Source organism: Mustela lutreola, chromosome 3 (genome assembly GCF_030435805.1).
Source record: "Mustela lutreola isolate mMusLut2 chromosome 3, mMusLut2.pri, whole genome shotgun sequence".
Taxonomy (NCBI): Eukaryota; Metazoa; Chordata; class Mammalia; order Carnivora; family Mustelidae; genus Mustela; species Mustela lutreola.
In genome coordinates this window covers 67,038,997-67,064,634 of record NC_081292.1, presented here as the reverse complement: position 1 = coordinate 67,064,634, position 25,638 = coordinate 67,038,997, and the positions used below count along the sequence as shown (strand labels likewise).

General features: G+C 37.6%; 1 protein-coding gene across 2 annotated transcripts in view; it reads right to left on the bottom strand.

Moving 5' to 3' along the window:
* ARFGEF1 (ADP ribosylation factor guanine nucleotide exchange factor 1) overlaps positions 1-25,638 on the bottom strand; it is a 155,210-nt gene that overhangs the window by 2,501 nt on the left and 127,071 nt on the right. For both annotated transcript variants that reach the window (XM_059166286.1, XM_059166287.1), the window contains exons 24-38: positions 25,329-25,369; positions 25,066-25,235; positions 24,332-24,483; positions 24,018-24,190; positions 23,074-23,234; positions 21,952-22,082; positions 18,941-19,070; positions 17,708-17,843; positions 17,489-17,627; positions 15,773-15,845; positions 8,280-8,412; positions 4,521-4,660; positions 3,012-3,180; positions 1,537-1,675; positions 448-565 (exon numbers count right to left, since the gene is read on the bottom strand). In XM_059166286.1, the coding sequence (XP_059022269.1) occupies positions 448-565; positions 1,537-1,675; positions 3,012-3,180; positions 4,521-4,660; positions 8,280-8,412; positions 15,773-15,845; positions 17,489-17,627; positions 17,708-17,843; positions 18,941-19,070; positions 21,952-22,082; positions 23,074-23,234; positions 24,018-24,190; positions 24,332-24,483; positions 25,066-25,235; positions 25,329-25,369 (2,005 nt within the window). The remainder of the gene's footprint in view (positions 1-447; positions 566-1,536; positions 1,676-3,011; positions 3,181-4,520; positions 4,661-8,279; positions 8,413-15,772; positions 15,846-17,488; positions 17,628-17,707; positions 17,844-18,940; positions 19,071-21,951; positions 22,083-23,073; positions 23,235-24,017; positions 24,191-24,331; positions 24,484-25,065; positions 25,236-25,328; positions 25,370-25,638) is intronic.

Genomic DNA, 25,638 nt, shown 5'->3' with positions numbered 1-25,638 from the left:
AAATATGCCAAAGGAATGGCTGAAGCCTGGAGCACAAGCCTCAGACCCAGAAACAGTGTTGGTGAGGACAGAGTATAGGGCCAGAGGCTGGGCAGGATGGCAGTTTTCAAAATGAAGCAGTAGCGACTTCAGGGGTCAGGATGGGACTTGCAAAGTGTGGGGGACCCAGAAGCTTCTCAGGGTGTCCCAAAGGATTCTGATTCCTTCTTTACTGAATCCCCTACACTGCTTAGACAACAAAGCAGGATGAGGAGGGAGACCCACTTCATGGGAAATACCCATGAGGAAAGGGGCCACCGTGGTCCAGGACAAAGTGGCACCATGGCCTGCGCTTTGCTGGCTCCACCTCTGAGCCTCAAGTCTGCAAGCTGGCACCCCTGCCTCCCGCTTGAGCATGATGCTGGTCAGGCTAGAAATGCTGGGCTGGAGAAGACATCTCATACTTACCCTATTGTCACTTATCTTTAGAACTTTAGTTAGGAACAAAAGCAGTAAGTTAGTCCAGGCTTCTCGATGACTCTCTGACGTTAGAGTAAGGAAGTAACTTAGGGCTTCGCTGCAGACACTGTAACAGAGAAGGCTCACTTGACATGTGTTGCATACCTGCTGCTACAGGCATTCACACAGGAACAACAGCTGGACGAGGTGGGGAGGGACTACTAGGAACTGATTAAGAGTCTATCTGCTAACACTAGCTAGTGTCAACATAAACGTATCCTTTTTAAATGAGAAGAAAACCAGACATTAAAGAAACCACTGCAATGTATCAGGAAACGCATTTTTCTGAAAGTTCCATTGAATTTCAGAGACCCTATGCAGCAGCACACGTACAAGCCTGGTGTTAAGAAACCAGGGCTGAAATCTGGGGCGGCTCTTCCCTACACTCACCGTGAAGGTGAGACACGTCTGGGTCTTGAAAATCTCATCAGTAAAGTGGGAAACAGGGACAAAGTCATCTCTTGGAAGTTCTAAAATGTACTTAATTGGTCTCTGAGAACATCTATTCCCTGAGAATATATGCAGATACAATGAAGAAGACAGCATTCTTTCTGAATGGCATATTTCATTCTTAGCATGAGTTTAAAATTTAAAGAACAGAATCTCAAGCTGTCATGAAGTAAAAAGAGAATGCAAAAAAGGTAACACTAAACAAAACTCCAAATATTTTTTCAAACTAAATGCAGGCAGGTTTTCACTTTCACATATGACCTGTTTGTAAAAATACAGTTATCTGTGGCATGAAAAAGCCCCAAATCTCTAAAGTTTAAAATTTTAAGGGAGAAAACTTTTTTCCTGTCCCATAGCAGTAACAACAGACACGATCTGCTCATGTCATCAACTGTGCAAAAGTGCGTCCATCTATAGGACTCACAATCTAATTTTCACAATCTCTTCCTTAGGCCCCAAGCTATCTGAATGGTCCTGCAGCGGGACTAGGATGTGGACTCTGCCCTGAGTACAAACCTAGTAGCCTTTTCCTACTCTGTACCATGCAGCCACATGGGTCAAAGGCAGAAACTGAACCAAGAGTCTTACTTTAAAAGCCTCTGCTGGACCTCCTCCCAGGCACTAACCCGGCTCTCATCCATGTACATCCGGAAGAGAATGCGCAGCCCACATGCAAGGCTGCTCGTCTCCTGCTTCAGAAGGTTAGGTTTGGATTTGCCCTTGAAGCCTGCAGGAAAGGGAAGTTTCCAGGATTAATTTAGGAAGGCATCTCACAGAAAGACAAAAAGCCTTGTATGAAGGCACATTTTGTGTACATTCAGTTGTAGCATCTGCTGCTTACAAAGCACTGCAGGAATTGCTCAGAGAAGGCACACCTTGAGACTGTGGGGGGAGATCAGTGGACTGGAGGCCCAAGTAGGAGGTAATTTCTAGGTTTAAAATGTTCGTCCTTTCAAGCCGGGGGTTAGGGGAAGGGCGGAATATGATATACAAAACCATGTTGGCCTCGGAAAGCAAAACTCCTCGAATGAAACTACACCTGAAAGCTCCGTACAGCTTATAGGAGGGCTCCTGGATGAACAGGCGCAGACCTCTCAGGAGTGAGAAGGTTTCAAAAGGCCACCAGCATGGTGAAGGGCCCAATGTATATGGAAACAGGGAACCTGGTGACGTTAGCAGGAGTGGTCCTGGTTGAATGGCAGAAACAACTTGGGTTGAATAAAGGGAAAAAAATGAATATAGACTATTCTTCCTGGAAGTTAGGCAATACAGGGAAAAGGAAGAGCAAAGCCATGGGCTTAATTAGGAGTTGAACAATCACTTTAGATTAAGTAAAATATGCAAATATAAAGTATCCAACACTATTTCACAGAGTTTGACGTTCAATAAACATTAGCTCTCTTTTTTTCTTCATATTTTGCTGCCTCTCACTCTTCCAGCACTTTTTTTTAACCTGAGGTGCCAAACAACTATTTCTTAAGTAGAAAACCAGATGTCAGTTCAATTATTATACTTAATTATATACTATATTTATATAATTAAATTATACCCCAAATTTTCCAACTTGTTAAAAAATATGCCTCCCTCCCTCAAAATATCCACTTCCATTCTGAGGTATGGCCATTCCCAGATAAGCACGGAGATGTCATCTGAATACATAGGCAAGGATATCACGTTCAGGACCTTTACACACTTTTTCTCATAAAAGGGCACCTTTTGTATGCTGACGGTATCGACAGGGAGGCCCAGAATGGGTCAACAACATGAAAAAAAAAATGTATAGTCAAATCAAGTAACAGACTGATTACACAAGGGGGAAACAAATTTCTCCTAGCAGTAGCTTATATTACACATTATAGTATATATTATAAACATATTATTATTATATACTATAATAAAAGTTCTGGCTGGTAGACTGCCTTCCTACTATTATTAAGGTAAAAAGTTCATATAGTGTAAAATGCATACACCCGAATTATACAACAATGAATTCTGATAAATGTACACCTCTGGTGCACAAGTGTTAATGGTGAACATTAAAATGTAATACTTGTGCGACTTACCTGCTTTCCACAGAGCAGTCCTCTGTTCGTTGTTGGAATTAAATGCTTTTGCAAATCTATGGGACTCTAATAAGCAGTCCAGTAGCTTAAAAAGTTGTTGTGATGTTAAAAAGCGGTACATTCCTTGATCTTGTGTATCAACTCGAACATCAAAGTCCACAGCATCTCTCTTTGGAAAACAAACCACCACAGCACATGTGTACACACACACACGTTCACAAATTTTAGTAAGTTTAGAGCTCAACATTCCTCAAAGTTCAGTTTTACGATCAAGCCACAGAACTCTATCTCTTTTATCGCAACAGGAAATAGGGAGAGGTCCATCTTTCGTTACTGCATTTCCAGAATCTTCCTTCCATGCATCCTCATCATCAAGGGCCACCTGCTATCTTTCCAATTCCCTCCTCCTATCTTTTGACTCCAGGAGCTCTTCTCTTGTCAGAGCCTACAGCCCTTCCTGTTCCTTCCCCGACTTAGGTCCTCTCTTCTCTTCTTAATCAGTTTAGACTCCATGCGCTCCAGTTATAATTATTCTCTTGCATAATCCCTCGCTCTTTTTAGATTAATTAGCTGGCAAAACCACCTACTCCACATCTACACCCACACAACAAACAGACTGGAGAAAACAGACTGGTTTTTAAAAGTGGGCTCTGGGTGTTGCCCAGCAATCCTGCACTGCCCTAGTCTGCTTTCCCGGATGACTAACTCATGTTTTCTCTTCTCTATGTATCTAGAACTCTCTTCCCAGCCTCATTTGGTGGATAATTTTTCTTCTCATCTCTATCAGAAGAGACATCCCACAAACTCTGTTCTGCAAGTGCCCCTGTCTTTTACATTCAGTTCTCTCTCTTCCCTGGAGCACTCTCATCAGGGAAAATGCTGCAATACTGTCAATCTTAAAGACAATACAAAGCAAACCCTTCTCTTGACCCCTTCCATCCTCCTCAGCAATTATTCTATTTCTCTATACCCCTTTACAGCAAAACTTCCCTTGACAGAATTAACAATATTTGCTGCTTCCAATTTCTCTCTTGTACCCATTTCCGTAATACTTTTGTCCCCAACATTACAATTAAACACAATGTCAAGGTCACTGAAGTCTACCAAATTGCTAGAGGGTGATTCTCAGATGAAATATTACTTGGCCCTCTAAGCATCTGACAGAGAATCACATCCTTCTCAAAACATTTTCTTCATTTGGCTTCCAGGACACCACTGTCTCTTGCTTTCCCCTTGCCTCATAGATTCTTATTCTCAGGCTCTTTACCAGCTGCTTCATCACTAGGAGCTCTAACCACAGAAGCCCCGGGGTCCCGGTCAGCGAAGCTTCTCTCAGCTGTCCACACCTACTGCCTAGGGCATGTCATTCAGTCCCATGGTTTAAAATGACATTTCTGTGATGAAGGCCCCTGAATGAAATCTCTAATGTGACCTAAGCTCTGAAGTCCAGACTGTGAAAGCCAACTTCTCCTCAACTTGTAAAAGCAGCCATTCCCCCCATGTCTGTACCTGTGCGGCGGCTAGGTTTTCGGCATCTTCCTTCTTACTTGTGGCTGGGAAGAACACAATGTTGTCGATAGTCTGGATGAGTTCCAGCTGCACAACACATTTAATCAACAGGGCGGCAAACAATTTTTGTTCTGGAAATTCTGTGAGGAAACCCACCCCAATGCACATGCAAACAAAAATTATTTTGAATCCTTTATAATTTCTATGACATTATAATGCTAAGGAAATATTTGTATGTATGAAGGTTATCTGAACATTTCACACTGAGGACATACTGCTTTTGCACATAAGCACTACTCAATAAAAAAGTAATCAATTTTTAGAAAAGCCTTACAAAATTAATTTTTTAAATAAACAAAAATATTCCCAAGGACTTAGAACAGTAAATAATGTTCAAAAAGATCCCACTACAACTTTCAAAATAAGATTTAGGTTATCCTTTAATAAAATGTAACAAATGGATTAAAAGCTAAGATTTTAGTAGCATTTACTAGAACTCGTTTGACCTTTGAATGTAAGTAATATAAAAACCTATACCAAAAGAAAACAATAGGAACCAGATCTGTGAGAAAGGAAGTGAGGGACAGCCACAAATTCTGACAAATGGGGTAATACTGAGGGTTAACCAGAGCACATATTTCATTTGGATCCAGGTTAAAAACTGTAGCACACTATATTTTTCAAATGTATCCATAAACAAAGAAATCTATAAAAAGCTATGCTAAGTACATGATCACAAAACTAACCAAACTTCAAAGTAACAAAATGCTCTCCATGCTGAGCAGGCAAGATGAAACACAGCTAATTCCTCTAGCCCAAAGGAATCTGCTCAACAAGGTATTTCTGACAATCCCCCAACCCATAAGGACATGTTCATAGAAGAACTTTGTATTTCCCTGACCGTCCCAGTTAAGCAAATGCTGAAGCACAAGGTAGGAAAAGAGGTCTCAACTACTGAGATGCTGCAAGAGCAGTGCTGACATGTGACTCCAAGGGAGGCCCAAGGTCATACCTCAATCCTGGGATGTCAGGGCCAGCTCTTCCAGTGAGCTTTCCAGAGGCAGGTGACTGCCCAACGGGAGCAGGCTGTTTACCACTCTAGGGCAACGACTGGCTCAGCACTGGATGACTTAGAATTCTTCAGTCTACTTTTGCATTTAGTACAAATTCCCTTTTGTGGTACCAATTTGTGGAACTTAAATTCATGTTTTAGGGACAGCAAAACAACTCACATGGATTTATTCTTATTGAGGTCATTCATTAATAAAGGTTCCTTTTCAGGTAGTTTTCAGAAATGCTGTTGTATTTAATACTTACTACTAGATCACATATTAAAAAAACAAAACAAAACAAAACGAAACAAAACAAAACAAAACAAAAAAGGAAGCCACAAGTCCCACAACTGTTCTTCTTCAGTGTCTTTTTCCTAGTCCTTTACCTCAGTCAGAGCTGACACATATCAGTTATTCCTTCACCTCCCCCATTCAAGTCCTAAAACTCAGTTCCTAGAGCAGGAGACTCCTGAAAGCACAGCTGGGAGTCAGCTGACATCTGACAGGATGTGTTCTCATTAGTTCTAACATCAGCTGCTAAGGGTGGGAACAGAAGCAGGGTGAACTGAGAGTACACCTGACGAGGCTCCACTCTGATTAAATGGGCAAAGCTGGACCTCTCTCTGCTTTCTGGTGTCCTTGGAGGATAAGGATCTTAACTTTAGACTCACTAGCAATGACCAGCAGCCTGTTTGGGGACAATATCCGTTTGGACAAATTTTACAACTAGGGCTGGTTGATACTGCCAGAGTTATGGTAGGTGACAGTGTTTACTGGTTCACCCAAGCTAAGCAAAGATTAACTATGTGAGACAGCAGCTACAGAGCCAAGGCTAGATGGGGCAATCATGTTTTCTGCAAGTGTACATCTTACAGGCAGGATGAAGTACTCAGGTCTGTGTTACGATTCTTTGAGTAGGAGAGAGTCAGACAGCAGATGGCTGCCTCCATCAGACAGCAGAGGAGCCATCACCTGTCCATTTAATGAAAGGGCTCACGGGAACATGGTGGCCATTTGTTCTTCTCCCAGCTCCACCTATTCTGAGTCAACAATCCCATGGTGAACTGTTCCCAAAGAACTTCAAGGGGAGAGGGAGAGGAGTGTCTAACAGAAGGAAAGAAGTATGAGTCCTCAGCTCAGGGTGGGCGGGGCGCAGCACTCTGCTCCAGTTAAAGGTACATTCCTAGATTAGCCATGTGATAACTTTCTAATATACGATGAGCACACCCTTCCTTTACAAAGCTAAGTGTACTTAAATTCCATCTTGGGGCTGAGAGAGAAGTCATTCACTATTCTGTCCTCAAGGCATGTTCCAGTGCAGACTAAAGCTGTCATGGATTCCTGCACAAGCCATGCTGTTCTCTAGAAACAGGAATCAAAAATGCAAATAAGCCACTCACCACTACCTATCTCCCTTTTAGAAAGTTTTAGCAGAACACAACGACTGAAGCTAGAAACTCCTTTCAAGTAGGACACCAAACCTATCTTCTCTCACGAAAGAGTATAAAGCACCTAAGATTAATAAAAAATTCTCTGAAAAAAAAAAATTAACTCAAAATGGATCAATGACCTAAATGTAGAGACTAAAAGCATAAAAAATTTTAAAAGGAAAACCTTCATGACCTTAAATCTGGCAATGGATTCTTAGCTATGACACCAAAAGCAAGAGCAAGAAAAAAAAATGGGTTTCATCAGAATGAAAAACTTTGTGTAAAATGTTATCAAAGTAATATAAGACTTATACAACAGAGAATATACATTTCTGCGAATCATATGTGACACAGGTAGAGTATCCAAAGTGTGTAACAAACTTAAAATTCAACACAAAAAGACATAAACCAATTAAAAATGAACAAAGAACATGAATAGGTATTTCTCCAAAGAAGAGACATACATATGGCATAAGCACATGAAAAGATCATTAGGGTGACTGCACAACACTGTGAATGTACCAAAAATTGTTAAGGATTTATTTATTTTAGACATGCACACAGAGGAGGGGCAGAGGGATAGAGGGAATCTCTAGCAGACTCCCTGATAAGCATGGAGCCTGACCCGGGGCACCATCCCAGGACCCAGGGTCACAACCTTAGCAGAAATCAAGAGCTGGCCACCCAGGCACCCCTGAAATGGTTACTTTTCTTATGTGAATTTCACCTCGTTTTAGAAAAGCAATTAGAGTTGTCCTGCTTTCCCTCTAGGGAGGAGGTGGCTTTTCCTTGGTGTTGTAATTTTCCTTCAGTAAACAAAGTTGGATCAATTTTGTAAAACACAGAAGGGATTCCCCTTCTTTGTGAACAGAACTACGAGGGTGAGTGGAGAAGACGTGGTTTGGGGCAGCTGAGTGTAAAGGAGGCTGGCTCCACAGGAAGCTGGGTGCTCCTGCTTAGAAAACACTGTAGAGAAAGGCCCCTCAGGCCCCACTTTTGCAGAAAGGATATGGGGCTAACATGCAGAAGGGAATGGAGAGAGAAGACTCATGTGCTTGAGAAAAGACCTATGTGTCCGACACAAACATGAGTTGAAAGCATCTACGGAAAAAGCTGGTACTACAGGTATTAGTGGAAGTCTAAGTTGGAACACACACGGTAACAGAGTGACTACACCATTAATTACAGTATATATTCTGTTAATATCAAAAGTAAAAGCAAACATTTCATCCTTTACCTATATAAAACAAAACACACTATTAGGAGACATAACTCACTTGTTGTATGTTTAATTTTGCTGACTTCTTCATTCACAGTAGAGACAGCAGCCAGTGGTGCTTGCTGTCTATTATCTGCAGATCTTGGCTGAACAGAATCCTGAATATCGACAGATTTCTGTGATATTGTATCCTAATAAAACAAAAAATTCATTATAAGTACAATGAATAAAACTTAAGGATGAAAACAGTTTCTGGTATGTTGTTTTTGAAAAAAATGATGTGTGTCATTATGAAAAGGACATTTTATGCAGTGTGATACCAGACACAATGAAAAAATTATTTAAAGTTACCGATGCTTGGGGGAAATCGGAGTGGGGGACAAACCATGAGAGTCTGGACTCTGAGAAACAAATTGAGGGTTTTGGAGGGGAGTGGAGTGGTGGGTATTATGGAGGGCACGTACTGCATGGAGCACTGGGTGTAGTGCATAAACAATGAATTTTGGAACACTGAAAAAAAATTTTTTAAATAAAAAAGAAAAAAAATAGTTACCTATGCTGACAGCCTTTAAGAGAAAATCTTCCTTTCTACCCCTCATTTGTTTCGGGCCTGGTACCACCCAAAAACAATAAAAAAAAATGCAAGGCTTCACTGTGTGGAAAAGCTAGTCAGCAATATTGATGAACTGTCATGAAACCTGTTTAAACAGAACACATATGTGGCAGCGGTGGGGGACATTTCTGCAAGCTTTGTGTAGGTGGTGCGCAGGAAAGCTTTGTAGGGATGAGTTTAGGGAAAGACATTCTGTCATCCAAAAGAACTGGTGACCAGAAAGGTCAGTGAGAAGCTGTGAGTGTGGTGTCAGGAAGAAAAGCTCAAGTCCAACAGAACTATACCAGACCTTCGCTCCAGCATTAAGTATAACCTTGGAAAAGCAAAGAACACTCTTTTGAGTTAAGGTTTTCTAACCTGAAAATGGAGAGGACATTTTTCTTGTAAGTTATTAAAGATAAGGTAAGAAATGCAAAGCACTAGCACAGTGTCAGACAATATGTGATAGCTGGCATTACTATTCTAGCTTTATTTTGTTATGGCAATACTACACACTCCAGGTAGAATCCAGAACATGGTTTTCAGAGGGACTGAGAACTCTAACCTAACAGTCTCAGCCAGAAGCGACCTTCACCTGGGTTTCTGCAAAGAAGGCAGAGGCTTACGTTCCCTAGAAAGAGTACTAATCAAAACTGATATTTTAACTTAGATTTAAAATGTCACAGTTTATGATTTTTCATTTGCTGTTTCATATAAAACGGGGGTAATGTACCAAACAGGTTCAAAAAATTGCTGAAAGGATCAAATCTGAAAATATTTTTTAACAGTGAAGTACTACACAAATCTAAAGCCATATTATTATTGTTATAATTGTTCTTACTCATCTTTGTATTTTTCATGTTTAATACACAAGAGGACTTTAGTAATAATTATATAGACCCAGTGGAGTAGTTGGGTAATTTATTTGGCCACACTGGCCTGTAATACATTCAAAAAAATATTTTCTGAAGATTTTACTTATTTAAGAGAGAAGAGAGAGAGACACACACACACACAGAGTCCGCCTGCAAGGTGTGCATGAGCACAGGAGGGAGGGGCAAAAGAGGGAGAAGCAGACTCCTGGGAAAGTTGGGGACTCAATCCCAGGACCCTGAAAACATGACCTGAGGCGAAGGGAGACACTCAAAGGACTGAGCCACCCAGGCCCCTATAATGCACTTTTAGATAAAAACTTAAATGGAAGAATGCATACAACAACACCTAAATTTGTAAGTTCTTTAAGGGAATGTTTATTGTTTAAAATTAACTATAAAAAAACCAACTCTTTTTAACTTGTACATTTTAAGAAGTATATTTTAAGGGGGAAACTAATCAGTTGACAATTAAAAATGTCTTACTGAATATAAGTAAAAACCATTTTTTTTTTAAAGCACTGGTTTTTAAAATTTTTTTGGTCATTGGCTCTTTTGAACATTCTGGTCATTTCTAAGAAGCTTCACCCCAGAAAACTAAATGTGCAAAAAACTAGGTCACAGTATTTGGGATTTAAAAAGTCTCCTTTACATCAGAGGAATTTTTTTTTTTAAGTTAGGCATATTGCTTTCTGATTAACCAATGTAAAAGAGGATGATTTTGAGCGTAATCTTTGCATTTTTTAGAATAGCTTTGTATCATGAATATGCTCACACTTCCCCTTTTAAAAAGGACCCTACAGTGAAAGAGGAGCTCCTATGAAAGAAATCTCTATGTATCAAAGTGCAGATATCTCCTAGCTATTCCAAATATAAAATGCCAGTCTCCAAATAAGATTTCAATTTTTGAAACACTACATATAATTAATATTAACTATATATAGAAATGAATGGGAAAATAGGTGGAAGGATAGACATCACAGTATTAAACACTGGAGTTGTGGCTGAAGGGGCAGTGTAAAAAGGGACTTGTATTTTTTACCCTATTTTCTGTACTATCAAAAAAAAATTTTTTTTTTAAATTAACTGGGTATTTTTCTATTTTTTGTTTTTAAAAAGTAGTTCTTCACCACATCAGTCCTGGACATGCACCTGTGCCGGATTGTCACACATGTCACACTGCTTGCAAGTTTGTGGAGATGAAGGAGAAGACTGACTGTTGTTCCAGGATAAGGTGGAAGACGGCCCAAGTTCTTGAAACCTGGTGATGCCACTGTCATTGATATGGCTGCTGACAAGCCTACTTGTGTCGAGAGCTTCTCTGACCATTCTCCTGTGGGCCATTCTGCTGTTCATGACATGAGACACACAGCTGCTGTGGGTGTCATCCAAGCAGTGAACAAGAAGGCAGCTGAAGCTGCTAAGGTCACCAAGTCTGCCCAGAAAGCTTGGAAGGCTAAATGAATATTATCCTCAATACACGCCACCCCAGTCTTAATCAGTAGTGGAAGAACGGTCTCAGAAATGTTTGTATCAGTTGGCCATGTAAGTTTAATAATAAAAAACTGGTTAATGCTACAATGCATTGTAAAACCTTCAGAAGGAAAGGAGAATGTTTTGTGGACCTTCTGTGTGTATGTGGCAATTTTAAGTTCTTAATTTTTAAGATTAGTACTTTTAAATGGAAACCACTTGATCAAAAATCTATCCCAGAATTTTCAGACCCATTAAAACAAAAGTTTAATGAAAGAAACAAAAAATAAGTTAGGAAGTAGTCCTTTAGTGCATGGCAGGAAATATTCAGCTGAGAATGACAGTGTGGAAAATACTGCAACTTACTGGCAAACTCTAAGTTGTGCAGAGAAGAGAAAGCAAAGGAAAGCAGAGTGAGAGAAGCAGTGGCAGCAGGAGCAGTAGCAGCTCTGAGAAGGCAGCAGCAACTCACAGAGGAGACTGTGAATTGGTCCTGAGGGGCACCGATGGCTCCCTCTATGCAACCCAGCAGCAGCCCAGCCTCTCAGCACTCACGCCACCACATGTGGTTCCAACAACTTTATGTGCACTACCTGACTTAATTCTAATCACAAGACTCACTCTAACATGAGGTCAGGTAACTTGCTGAGGCCACAGAACCAGTCACTGCAGGGCCAGGATTTCATTTTGGTCTCGCATCAAAGCCCACACTGCAAACTACTATACTATATGGCAGAAGCAGCAAAAGAGAAGCCCACAAAGCAAGCAGGGGTGAGCCAAATTTAAGAAAAACAAAAAAGAGAGCAAGCTCATTCCGGGCTTGAAACAGGACTTCGTTAGCGCTGGAATCTGTAATGAACAGACACCTCTTGCAGATCAGGGTCATGGAGCAATGTGGCCCCAATATACCACATGTGACTGTTCTCTAAAGATCAATTCAGAGTAGAACTCTTCTGTGAAATCTAACTTTCAGCCATTGACAATTATTTAGGAAATTTAAAAGTTGTGTGGGGGGGTACAAACTGACCAAAGGACACTAGTATGCTACCTCTGGCCTCTTGGGTTTAAATTTAATAAGGCCAGATTAAGTAATAGTACTGTTTTAATGGTAATTTCCTGATTTTGTTAATTTCCTGACTGTGCTTATGTAAGTACTTTTGTTCTTTTTTTTTTTAAGGAAAAATACTAAAGAATTGAAGGAATAAAGGACATCTTATTTTTAGCTTTCAAAGAATTCTGAAGTTTGTGGGGGTGGGGCGGGACAGTGAGAGCAAAAGGAAGGAAGGAGGGACGAAGTGATAAAGCAAATGTAGTGAAATAACATCTGGAGAAACGTGGTGTCATGTAGTTTTATGTGTCAGCCTGTTTAGGCTATAGGATCCAGTTACTCAGTTCCAACACAAATCCAAGTGTTGCTGTGAAGATATTCTATAGATGTGGTGAACAGCTACAGCCCGCTGACTTTAAGTAAAGGATATTATCCTCAATAATATGGCTGGAGCTTCACGTGATCAAGTGAAAGACCTCATGTCTCCCAAGTAATTCTGCCTGTGGACTGCTGCTGCAGCTCCCGCCCGAGTTTCCAGCCTGCCCGACAGATTTCAAATTATTGCCACCCATAATTACAGAGCCAATTCTGTGAAATTTAAATTAAAAAGAAGACAGATATATGCACATACATATAGTATACATACATGCATGGATAGATACAGATATTTCCCACTGGTTCCATTTCTCCAGTAGAACACTGACTGATACAGATTCTGGTACCGTGAAGTGGGGCACTGCTATAACAAATACGTAAAAATGTGGAAGTGGCTTTGGAATTGGGTACTGGTAGAAGCCAGAGGAGTTTTGAGGCATATGACAGAAAATGCCTAGATTGCCTTGAAGAGACTGTTAGTAGAACATGGACATTAAATTCAATTCTGGTGAGGATGCAGAAGGTGGTGAAATACATGATGGAGAAATCTTCTGTCTTCTGTCACCCTTAAAGAATACACATACAGTCATGGAACAGAATGTGTACAGAAATACGAATGTTAAAAGTGCTTCTGGTGAGGTCTCGAAAGGCAATCGGGAACATGTTATTGGATAATGGAAGAAAGGTGATACTTGTTAAATAAGTAGCAGAAAATCTGGTTTAATTGTGCTGTACTACTTGCGTGGAAAACAGAACTTGTAAGTGATTAACTTTGATATTTAGCTGAGGATATTTCTAAGCAAAAGGTTAAAGATGTGGCCCAGTTTCTTCTTGGTGTTTATAGAAAAATGTGAGGCCAGAGAGATACTCAGGAAGGAACTACTAGGCAAAAAGAACCTAGCACTTGATAATTTGGAGAATCATGGCCTATCCAGATTGTGAAGGATGCTAAAATCAGAAAATTTATTGTTACCAAAACATTTCTTCGGATAGTTAGATAACATTTTGATGAAAGAGATTAGATGTGTATATCCAATGGATCCAATGAAACACCTCAGGAGAAGCTTGGAACAGAGAGAAAGTTATCCAGAAAGGTTCCATAAATAACACTCTTGACATGCATGAGAGACCCACGGGATTTTGAGAATGATATACTAGCAGAACACAGCCAGCCTAGACTCACAGGAACAGACATAGGATAAAAGGAAGATTATCAGATCTCTGGGATTCTACAGGCAGGCTACATGGCTGCAAACACATGCTAATCTTTAAGAAGAAGAGCTGCTGGGGCACAAGAAGGAGCCACGGGCCCAGAAGGCAGAGTATAAAGGTACAGAGAACTATCCTCAGGCCTTGACTTTTTTTTTTTTTTTGAAAGATTATTTATTTGATTGAGAGAGAAGACAGAGAAAGAAGAGAGCATGAGTGGAGGAAGGGGCAGAGGGAGAGGGAGAAGCAGACTCCCCACCAAACAGGGAACCCGACTTGGGGTTCAATCCCAGGAACCTGGGATCATGACCTGAGCTGAAGGCAGATGCTTGACTGACTGAGCCACCCAGAAGCCCCTCAGGCCTTGAAAATTAAAACAATTTGTCTTGTTGGGTTTTGAACTTGTTTAGGACCAGTGACCCTTTTATTCCTTCCAATTTCTCTCTTTTTGAATGAGGATGGTTAGCCTGTGCTTGTCCCACCATTGTATTTTACAAGCAGGTAATCTGTTTTCTAGGTTTACAGGTCCACAGATGGGGACAGAAGATGCCCCCAGAAGAGACCACATACATGATCTAGATGGCTGTGATAATGAGATCTGGGACTTTAGATATGATGTTTAGATCAGATTTGGGACTTACTGATGCTTTAAGGAGTTCAAACTTTTGGGAATACTGAAATGGCATGAATACACATTTTGCCTGAAAGATGAACGAGCATGAATTTTTGGGTGCCAGAGGGTAAAGACTGCAATAGGTTGAACAGTGGCCCCAAAACAGTATATCTAAGTTGGAATCTCAGATACTTATGAAGGTTACTTGGAAAGAGGGTCTCTAAAGATGTAATTAAATTAAAGATTTTGAGATGAGCTGGCTTATATCTTATAGATACTAAAGAGATAGCTAGTGTCCTTAAAAGAGAAAGGAGAGACAGGTATGATACGTAACAGATTTGACTTTTACACAGACATTTAAAAATGGAGGGAGAGACTGGAATGATGAGTGTACAAGTCAAGGAACACTGAGAGTTGCCAAGAGCCACTAGAAGCTGAAAAAGGCAAAGGAAGATTCTCCATTAGCGCCTCTGGAGAAAATGCAGTCCTGCTGATGCCTTAATTTTAGGCCCTTGGCCTCCTAGAATGAGACAATATATCTGTTGTTTTAAGCCACTACCATTTGTTGTGGTAGACCTAGGAAATAAATACATTGGGTGAAGGGTATATTAAAATTCTTTGAACTGTTACTGTAATATTTTTCATAGGTTAAATTATATCCAAATTAAAATTTTAAAATAAATACCCAATAATGTCTTTAGCTTGGCATGGAAATCCTTTTTAATTCTTCTTCTTTTTATAAGTAGGCTCCATGCCCATCATGGAGCCCAACACAAGGTTTGAACTCAGGGCCCTGAGATCAAGATCTGAACTGAAATTAAGAAGAGGATTCTTAACCAACTGCACCATCCAGGTGTCCCTTGGCATGGAAATCCTTACATAATCTCATGCCTGGCTCTTGAAATTCCCGACATCATTTTATTCTGTCTCAAACTGTCTACATTATAAAATAATTTAAAATACTTCCTTCATGGCAGGTACAGAGATAAATTTTAGTCACCCGGGAATTTACCATTATGAAGCTTAACCTAAGAATTCTGGACAAATTTATGCCATCTTTTTAATTTATTTTTATTTTTTTTAAAGATTTTATTTATTTTGACAGGCAGAGATTACAAGTAGGCACAGGCAGGCAGAGAGAGGGGAGGAGGAGCAGGCTCCCTGCTGAGCAGAGAGCACTATGTGGGGCTCAATCCCAGGACCCCGGGATCATGACCTGAGCCAAAGCCCGAGGCTTTAACCCACTGAGCCACCCAGGCACCCCTATGCCATCTATTTTAAAGACCTGGACTCACAGAAAAGAATCTGGCCCATAGTAAAGTTACCTCTCACAAGCAATTTTAAATATGATTTATTTATGAAAACTTACCAGCTGTTTTTCATTCACAGGAGATGGAGGTGGGGGAACAGTTTCTCCAGAAGAGGGACGCCAGGTTAAGAGCCTTTAAAATACCAAAGTCACACCAATCACTGAGTGTGAAACAGGACACATCCAACATGTGTTTTGGAACAGGCATAAAAGTCACAAGAATATGCCCAAAACAATATAATCCTTCTCTGACTACTACTGAAAAAATCTAGTAAAAAGTTTAAAATATGTATTTCCAGAAATCAATCAACTAGCATGGGTCATCAGTTTAAAAAAAAATTCTGAAAGTTTCAAACACTTTAAACTCACTTTTTCTAAGTAGTAATGTCATTAAATATTTCCTAAAGTGAGATTGAGAAAAGTTTGAGACTTTTCAAAAATTCACAGAACTCTTTAGATTCTATTTTTTTTAATGTATAAAAATAAATGAAATAAAATTTGGCCCAAAAGAAGAAACTAACTTGCCATCCCTGACTGGATACTTAGAATAGAAAGATGACTAAGGCCCAAGTTTTTGCTTCTGAGAAGCAGGAGATCCTGGGAAATGGAGGAGACAATGGTAGATAATAGCATTTCAATTCAATATGGAAAGAACTCTGGTACAGTTATTTTCTATTAAAAAATGCTTATTAGATGATCTTTAAGATCACGTATCTTAACCTGCATTTGTAATCCAATAAATTAAAACAGAGGCAGTTCCTAAAACAAATAAAAAAATAAGAATGTTCAGCCTGGCTGGTTTTTGTTAAGACTTCACAGGGACAACAGCTAGGCAAGACTTCATACTGTCTTTTGACATAGGTAAACTGACAAAAATGGATCACTTGTCAAGTACATTACATTGTTCCAATAAAATGTGCACTAAAAAATAAGACAAGTTTGACCGGTATTTGTCCTTTCAGTATAGACCCACCTACAGACTGCTTTCCTAGAGGTATGTCCCTTTTGTTTGACTTCCAGTGTCTTATTTATTAGGATACTGACAAGGGGATCGTATCAGTGTAAACATATTTCACTCATGTCAAGAAAAAGTTTATGATGCTTAAAAATCTGAACTCCTAATTTTCATACATTGCTTTATGTCAGTACATACACATGTATCTACTTAAGATGCTTTAAGTAAGATTTAAAACATCTTATTAAGTAGATTTAAAAATAGTAAATCTCAAGTAAAACTTTCTGTAGGTCAGAGATCCCCAAAGTTGAGCTGGGAAGTAAATTCAAGTACGTCCTATAAATAATCCAGATGCTATTAGTCATTTAGTGAGACTACATCTCAGTTTCTCCATTGATAAAAACTCCTTCACCACAATTCAATTCCAAACTAATTCATTAGAAGAAGACAATTAACTATAAAATATATTTATAAATAAATTTTCCTTATTCAGTCTATAGTAACTGAAATATATGTTAAGTTTTTTTGTTGCTTTTTTAAAATTCAAAACCACTGCTTGCTCTAAGCTGGATAAATAAAACCCTATTAAAAAGGAGAATCACCTCAATACGATCAATGATCATATGACGAATCAGACTGAAGTGTTTTGATTATAAAGAATTTAATTCAAGTATCACCTATGGTTTATAGAACTCTGATTTGAAATAAATACAAATTCATGGAACACAGAGGTTTTTCAAAAGAATTTGTTAAAAAAAAATAACTAAACTTTTTATGTCTATCATTCAATATACAAATATAAAATAAAGTAAAATCCTTACGCATGTGGGATTGTGGTTTTGAAGATATCCAGTGTGCAGTTACAAGTTTTATCCCAGATTTCTAGGGTAAATTTCTCACCATTCAGAATAACGACATTCTCTAAGCAGTTTGTACCAGATCGTGCTAACTGCTCATTGTCTGTAAAGAAAAGAGCAATTCATTTATGTATTGTCAGGGCCACATTTAACACTTTGTGTCACTATTTGCTATAGACATACCTTGCTGCACACACCAGTAGAGCTGGGCAAAAATATCATCCAAAAGTACATCACTGAGTACCTCTAAATACTGAGTGAATACATCACAGATCGCATAAAGTGCATGATTACAAGTTGTAGTCATCCATTCAGCTTTCTAAGGCAAAAAAGTCATTAAAAGAAGGTCAGACCATTTGTCAACAACCAGAATTAAAGAAGAAATATGCTTGCATGTTTAAAAGCTAAGGCTGTCCATCTTCCTTTCAGACCACTTAACTTCACTCTAGAATATTACATTCACCTCAACTCACTGAGATCTATTTTTCTCCATCATTCTGTAACAATTTATGTAAAGTAATTAAATTTTTTGCATTATTTTTGATTTTAAAAATTATCACTGAATTATCTTGCTATTAACATTATAACTCTTCTCAAACAATATACATGAATATCAACATCTGGCCTTGCTCCATGATATGACAGAACATAAAAGAGAAATACAGAGGAAGGAAATAGGAATTTATCTAAGTGGGTTTTGCATAAATTTAAAATAAAACTTTCATGCAGTATGGTTACTTGAAAATACCATAAGTGGTTAATAGGGCCATACAAAATAAGTGTAAATAATTTATTTTTCTCAAATACATAAAGGACTAATCTGGACTAGTGATAATTTTCATGTACAGTTTTGTGCCAGTGCATATACAGATGTCTACATTATCAGATGTTTTCAGTAACAGTCTACCTGTAGATTCAAAAATCACAGATCTAAAGTAAAACTTGCTGCAGGCCACACAGTCCCTAATGTTTCATTTAATACAGCTGTACGGGACAAAAGAAGAAAACCTGAGGCTCTCTCCGTACATTTATTGAGATTCATGCTATAATTGGTTTGTAGTAAAACACTGAAATAAAATAAATAAAAGTTATTACTATGTATTCTTTACTTCAGAATAAGAAGTCACTATGAATATAAAGAAAGCTACTGGTATCTGTAGTTGTGGCAATATTATAATGAGGAAAGAAACTGGAAGTTCAACAAAAACACTGAAAACAACCAATTAATTAACTCAGTTCTATCCCCAAATAGGATTCTTTTTTTTATAAAGACATAATTTTTATTTATTATAATGAACAGCTCTCCAGGAACTTTTTTTCTTTTCTAAGTACTTGATTTGATCTACTAAACTGTATTAGGGAAAATACTCAGAACCTTTTAACTTATCTGTGTTAAGTGAAATTTTTTTCTCTTACCTCTGTCTGCTGTTCTGGCAATTTCATGTTGTCAAAGATTCTGAAAACAATTCTAAATAAATCCTGCCACCAGTGTTTTTCATAAGTGTGGCCATAAGTTTTCATTATCTCGAACATTACTGTTAAACCCCTAAAACAATAAAACACAAGTGAGAAGCTATAACACAGAAAATATTCCATATCAGAATACCCTCTTAAAATAGTTCTTAGAGGTCATAAAGCTACTAAAAAAGTTTAAAACTGGTTTTAAACTAATAAAAGATATTCAGTTTTAAGAAATTTCCACTGTAAAACTGGTTTCTTTGGGATGCATCATGTAGGAGAAAATTCCAAAGGACTTGGCCTTAAAATGTTTTATTTCACTTTTCTCCCACTCCCACCCCATCATTCCAGCATTTTAAGATTGTAAATGAAATTAAAGATTGTGAATAATCATCATAAAATTGGTTTCTGGGAAATTTTTCTCAAAGAGTTATAGGACTTTTAGCATACAGGACTTTTAGCTTACATTTTAACCATTCATAGATTATCCCTGAACTAAAAGATTTATAAAACTGATCCATTAAGACATTCATGTGGCAGTTTGTTTCCTACTATATGCCAGGGATAGAACAATATTTGGCACATAATAAGTATTTATTGAACAAATAAATTGCTTAGTATCACATGCACTGTCTTTTGAATAAGTGTTAAAATTAAAACTCAACACTGCCTTCTTGATTCCTTATTATCTTCCTCTAAATAATAATCCCTTCATGTAATCATTAAAAAACTTGATCTGTTCTTTATATGTTACTTTCTTCTAGCAAAATAGGTATCTTTCCAGTAAGAAAAAAGTCTGTATTTCTAAAAATTCTGATGGTAAGCCAAAACCAAATGTTATCTGAAAGACTCCATAAGGACTGGTTCACAGTTCAGCTCATTTGCTGCTATGCTACCTCTGGGTCTGGCACGTAATAGGCTCTAACTATTTGTTAAATACGCGTGCAAATGGTACTTTGGTCCTATAGCAAGTTCACAGCAGTTTATTTGATCCATAAGTACCTAATGTGTATAATGAAAAGTAAAGGAGCCATAGTAAAGAAATTCCTGTGGAAGTAACATACTCTTCTTTTGGAGAAGCCTGCTGGAATTCATGTTTCCCCCTACAATGAACAAGGCTCCCTCTTCCTCCATCTCCTGAGCTTGAAATCCACCTCCTCCCACTCTAAGTAACCGGATGCTAAATCCCACAGCTAGGCATAAGGGGATGTGGGAATCCTGTTTTTTTCCAGGCCCACAAAGCAAACACAGAGCTACAGAGGTTTCCATGATTTTCACAGTTCAAGAAACCTTTTTGAAACAATACTTAAATTGCTGGTACAGGGAAAAAGAGTATGTGAGACCCTAGGTTAATTAACCAATCCTAAATCTATAAGATTTTAAGGTAATCAGATGAGAACACATGTGAAGGTACTGTGTAATTAACCTGTTACACAAATCATGGTATTACATTTTTTAAATGTAATCTAAAATCAGTCCTTAAAGATCCTGGAATGAAATAAGAAAATGCCATTATTGAACAAAGTTTACTCATGTTTTTCCTCTCCTTTATTAACTAGAATACATATTTTCTCTTCTCCTTAACAACCAGAACTCCTTCATAATCTCAAGATGGGATATGGCAAGAAGGAAAGTGGGTGGTCCCAGACAAGAACAGGCTCAAAAACTAAGGAAGCAGGAAGACCCTTCATCTCCTCATCAAATAAATTTCTACAAAGAAACAAAGGCGGATATGTGCGTGTATGTATGTATGTATGCCAAGTTTATCTGATGTGTCTGTCATGATATATTAGCTGCTCCAATGATATGGCTGGTCAATTCAAAGCTATAAATCTCAGTAATTTAGTTTACATGAATCAGGGGCTATCTTGAATTTTATCAAGTTCCTAACAGGTCCACTGCCAAACAATTTTCAATGTCTAAAATGCTGTATACTGTTCTTGTGATTATGAAATTTTATTACAAATTCCCAAGGTTTGAATCCTATTTTGGACTGCTTACCTAATTTTATAAAAATTTCCATGATAACAAATAAAAATGAAGTTTCTTAGGATATGTATCACATTCCACCTTGGATGGGAATGAGGGTGGTTGTGGTATAAGAGGAGGAAGGAGAGATTCATTCCTTCATTATAGTTCTATCACTGATATCTTACAAGTCTCTATTTACTACCTTTCCAATTAAAAAAAAATCCAATAAAGTTAATTGCCCAAATGATTAATGATTCTCCCTAAAAAGAAGATGGGCTATATAAAAGACAGATTTTATTTAAACATATAATTAAACTCATGTTGCCTCAAGCATTTGTCGACAGGTAACAGGATATACAAATCAGTCATGTCAATTTGGCAGTAAAAAATGTAGGATAAAAATTTTCTATGGGATTAACATGAGCTGTAACTAAATGTGAACTGAATCCTCATCCAGTTACATTATATCCACAGAAGTTTCTTTACAAATAAACTATGTACTCATATAGATCTTTTACTGAGAATATACTTGTGAAAGAGTGTGCTTCTTTTTTAATAGACCTACATTATTCAAAACTCTGTTACTCTGAAGACCAGTCTTCAAAGAGAAATGGTTCTTTATCTAAAGTTCACCAAGGATGTGCAAAGAGAAATTCTTTTAGCATTCATCAGGAAATAATTTTGCTACTACACTTCAATTTTTAATTAGAAACAAATGTATGAAAAGACAGAATGTGTAAACTATTAAATTAACAGAGAAGCCAAAACTCAAAGTAGTATGCTCGACTAAAATCTGAAGAAAAAGTAGTATTTCCATTTTTACTGTTGCTCCACTTAACATATTTTAAAATCTGCCTATCAAATAATGACTATATTTGATAAAACACATGACTTATGGACTTATGGCCTTCAACTACTGAACTTATGTTCACATAAGAAAAGTTAAATGAAGTCAAAATGAGCCTTTCAAAATTGTAGTTACAAACACTGATTGTTACCTGGTTCTTACATCTAATTTGCATCTATTGATGATACAGGATAACTCAAAGAGAATTGGGAACCATCCTCTCACCCAAACCCTGTCTTCCGGTGCCACGTTCATATCATCACTTGTGTACTCCTTGAAAGCCTTCAAGAAGAAAGGTAGATATACTTCAGGTAAAACACAACACCTGTGTATTATTTCTCCCCCCCAATTTTTTAAATGCTCTACAAATCAAAAGTGAGCCAATTTGATAAACAATTTATAGCAAGATAGAGATTGTAACTGTCTATGAAGAGCACTGCACTAAAGTCCTGAAGTTGGTTTCAGCTTCAAATCTTTCATCAGCTTTTCTGTATTATTATATTCGGCAGGTTAAACCAGGCTTCCATTTTTATCCTTTCCCTGGATTTTTATCCATTTTTATCCTTTCCCTGATAAGGCTGCATGTGCCTTATCAGCTACCTTGGGAAGTATGAAGGTCAAATGAGTCGATGCATGTAAAAAGTACTAAGCTCCCCCAGAGGTACACATTAGTATGTAGTAAAAAATCTTACTACCAAATTCTCTTGATGATAGTTAGAGATAGATTCAGATATGCAAGTTAAGGCTGGCGGCCAGGTTGCCAATTCAACTTTTTACTTCAGTGCTTGAGTCCACGCTCATCCACAGACAGCCAACTTCAGTACTGTACAGCACCACATGCAGGAAATAGTATGGGCTAATGGCTAAAGACATGGGATTCAATTCAAACCCTAGGTCTCCTTTACTAGCCCTGCAACCATGGACACATTTTTTAACTTCTTTGTGCCTCAGATTCCTTATCTGTATGGGGCTGTAACACTACCTATATCATAAAGTTAAGAACATTAAACAAGTTAATACATGTAAAGTACTCAGAAAAACACCTGATATCTTTAGTAAATGACAGCTATCATTACACTTGGAAAAACAAACACCTGACACCTTTAATAAATGATAGCTATCACTACTAATCACTTAGGTCTGAAACAAGTTCAGATAATTTGGGGTTTACTGAAAACTAAATGCTTCATATTCCCTCAATTCCCAAATAAACTTTGATCTCAGACTGGAAATAAATACTCAGCAAAATTTTGTTTACTAAATGACGCTATACCTGAGGTCTATCAGACACATATTTTGCACAATGGCGAATAAGTCGAATTGCCTCCATACTTGTGTCTGGGAAAGCTGCATTGCACGCAAATTCAGACAAACACTTCACTGCATCCTGGAAAGAATCAATGGTCGCTGGAAAGTGTTTTTCAAACACAAGAGCTGAAAGGATGGAAAATATATCAAAATAATTTTTTCAATTATTATTAACTGCAACAAAAAAAACCAACCCCAGAAGTTAAAGCATACTTAAAGATGAAGGGTTTTGATGTCTAACAGACATCACTTCATATCTGTCATTACTGCTTACTTGACTGTCTTGAGTAGTGGGGAGAGGTACACAGTGTTTTCTTTATACCATAAACCCAATACACAATACAGTGACAGTACAGCAGGTACTGAATCAGTAGCTGCTGAGATCAATATACAAAATTACGTTCAACCTATCTGTATTGCAGTCTCTTAATCTATTAAAAATGATGAGGGTCATCATTATCATCTTTCAGACAGGCTTAACTTACAACCTCGGTATTTAATTCTCCTTATAGTCAAAGGAGGCTGTATAACGGAGTGGTCAAAAACCTCTCCCTTGCTTTGAATCCCAGTAACTCAATCATGCACCCCATGCAGGTCACTTGACTTCACTGGGTCTGAGTTTCCTGATCTATTTAAAAAGGGATAGTTAAGATACTTAGCTCACAGAGTTGTTGTAAAGACCAAAGGAAACACATTCGATGAGCTTACTGTTCTTGCATTGGTAAACATTCAATAAATGTTAACTATAATAATGTAATAACAATATTACTATCATTACGAACTCTCTACAGGCAAACCTTGTTAAACTGAAAACCCAGAATAGGTCTGTGATCTTATATTTCTATTATTTTCTGAAAACATTAAAGCTTTGCTTTTTTTTAACTTGAATGCAGGCAGAAGAATACTCACTGACAATGTGCCCTGTTGTTTGGAATGCAAGTTCCACTATGCTTTCATCTTGATCAGATGCAGCTAGATGAAACACAGAGAAAATGTTCTTCCATCCAGACCGAATGTTAGCAGCTTGAGAATTAACCATTTGTGCTATACACCGTACAACCATATCTCGAATTGTTGGAGACCTAAAATATTAATATAATTGCTTGGATATGCATATATATAAAACCCATCAGTTTTTTTTTTTCCTTTCTTCTGTTTTCCCCCCTGCTGTGGAAAATAATAAGGTATTTTTCTGATATTAAGCAATTCAACAAATATAATACCTGTTCCTTTTCATTATATGTTCAAAGGGTCTTAAGAAATCCTTCTGGAATCTGAAATTAGCAAGCTCCCCTTTTTCTAAAAACTTCATTGACAATTGCCTCAAGGAATCTACTGCAAAGATAGCTACATCTTCATTAGGATTACAGCCGACCTGTAATGGCAACAGAAATATAGGGTGCTAATGTCAGCAGTGAAAGTCTATTTCTTCACTTTTGTTTTAGAAAAAAATATTATCACTAAGAACACAAATTGGTAAATCCTAAAATTCTCCACAAAGGCACTAAGGTGTACTAACAATATTTTTCAACAAGAAAAACATACTGTATTTTTATTTTTTTAAGATTTATTTATTTATTTATTTGACAGACAGAGATCACAAGTAGATAGAGAGGCAGGCAGAGAGAGAGAGGAGGAAGCAGGCTCCCTGCTGAGCAGAGAGCCCGATGAGGGGCTTGATCCCAGGACCCCCTGGGATCATGACCTGAGCTGAAGGTAGAGGCTTTAACCCACTGAGCCACCCAGGCACCCCAAGAAAAACACATTTTAACTAAATACTTAAAGCCTAGAGCAATCATTTAAAAAAACAAAACAGGATTCAAAAGTTGCCCTACTTTTAATTACAAAAATGTAATTTAAAAAAGGTAGAAAAGGAAAAAAAATCTCAATTAGATTTTAAGGAATTTTAAACAAAAAACATTACAAATGTAAGCAAATCCTACAATTATTCAAATACCTTATTAAAATGATCACCAATAACTTCCCAAATTCGAGACCACTGCAATCTTATTCTTCCCATGTTGTAATATGATATTTCTACTATTTTTTGTAGACTAAACATTCTTGGATGTGTAGTGGAAAGTAATTCATCCATAGACACAGCACAGAGCCAACGGACAAAATCCACTATAATATAAATAAATTTATATTTTGTTAGCTTAACTTTCAAGTCTTTTAGCCAAAAACCAATTTATAAGTGAAATAAATGTATATACTTACCAATAGCGTTTCCATCTAGCCTTGTAGACCCTGTAAATATTCTAAAGAAAAGAAACATAATTCAAAAATTTATAAACTCTTACATCTGTTATATCAATTCAAAAAGTAGCATGAGGTACTTGCTACTTTAAATCTGGTTTAGAAGAACAAAAAATCAGGTAGTCAACTAAATTTTAATATATCATTTCATAACAAGTATAGTTTGGATGTTCCTCCCTCCCTCCTTTGCATTCAGAAATATAATAAAGAATAAATTGTTTTAATTTTATTAGTAAGCTTACACAAACACTAGATCAACATGAGACTCTAA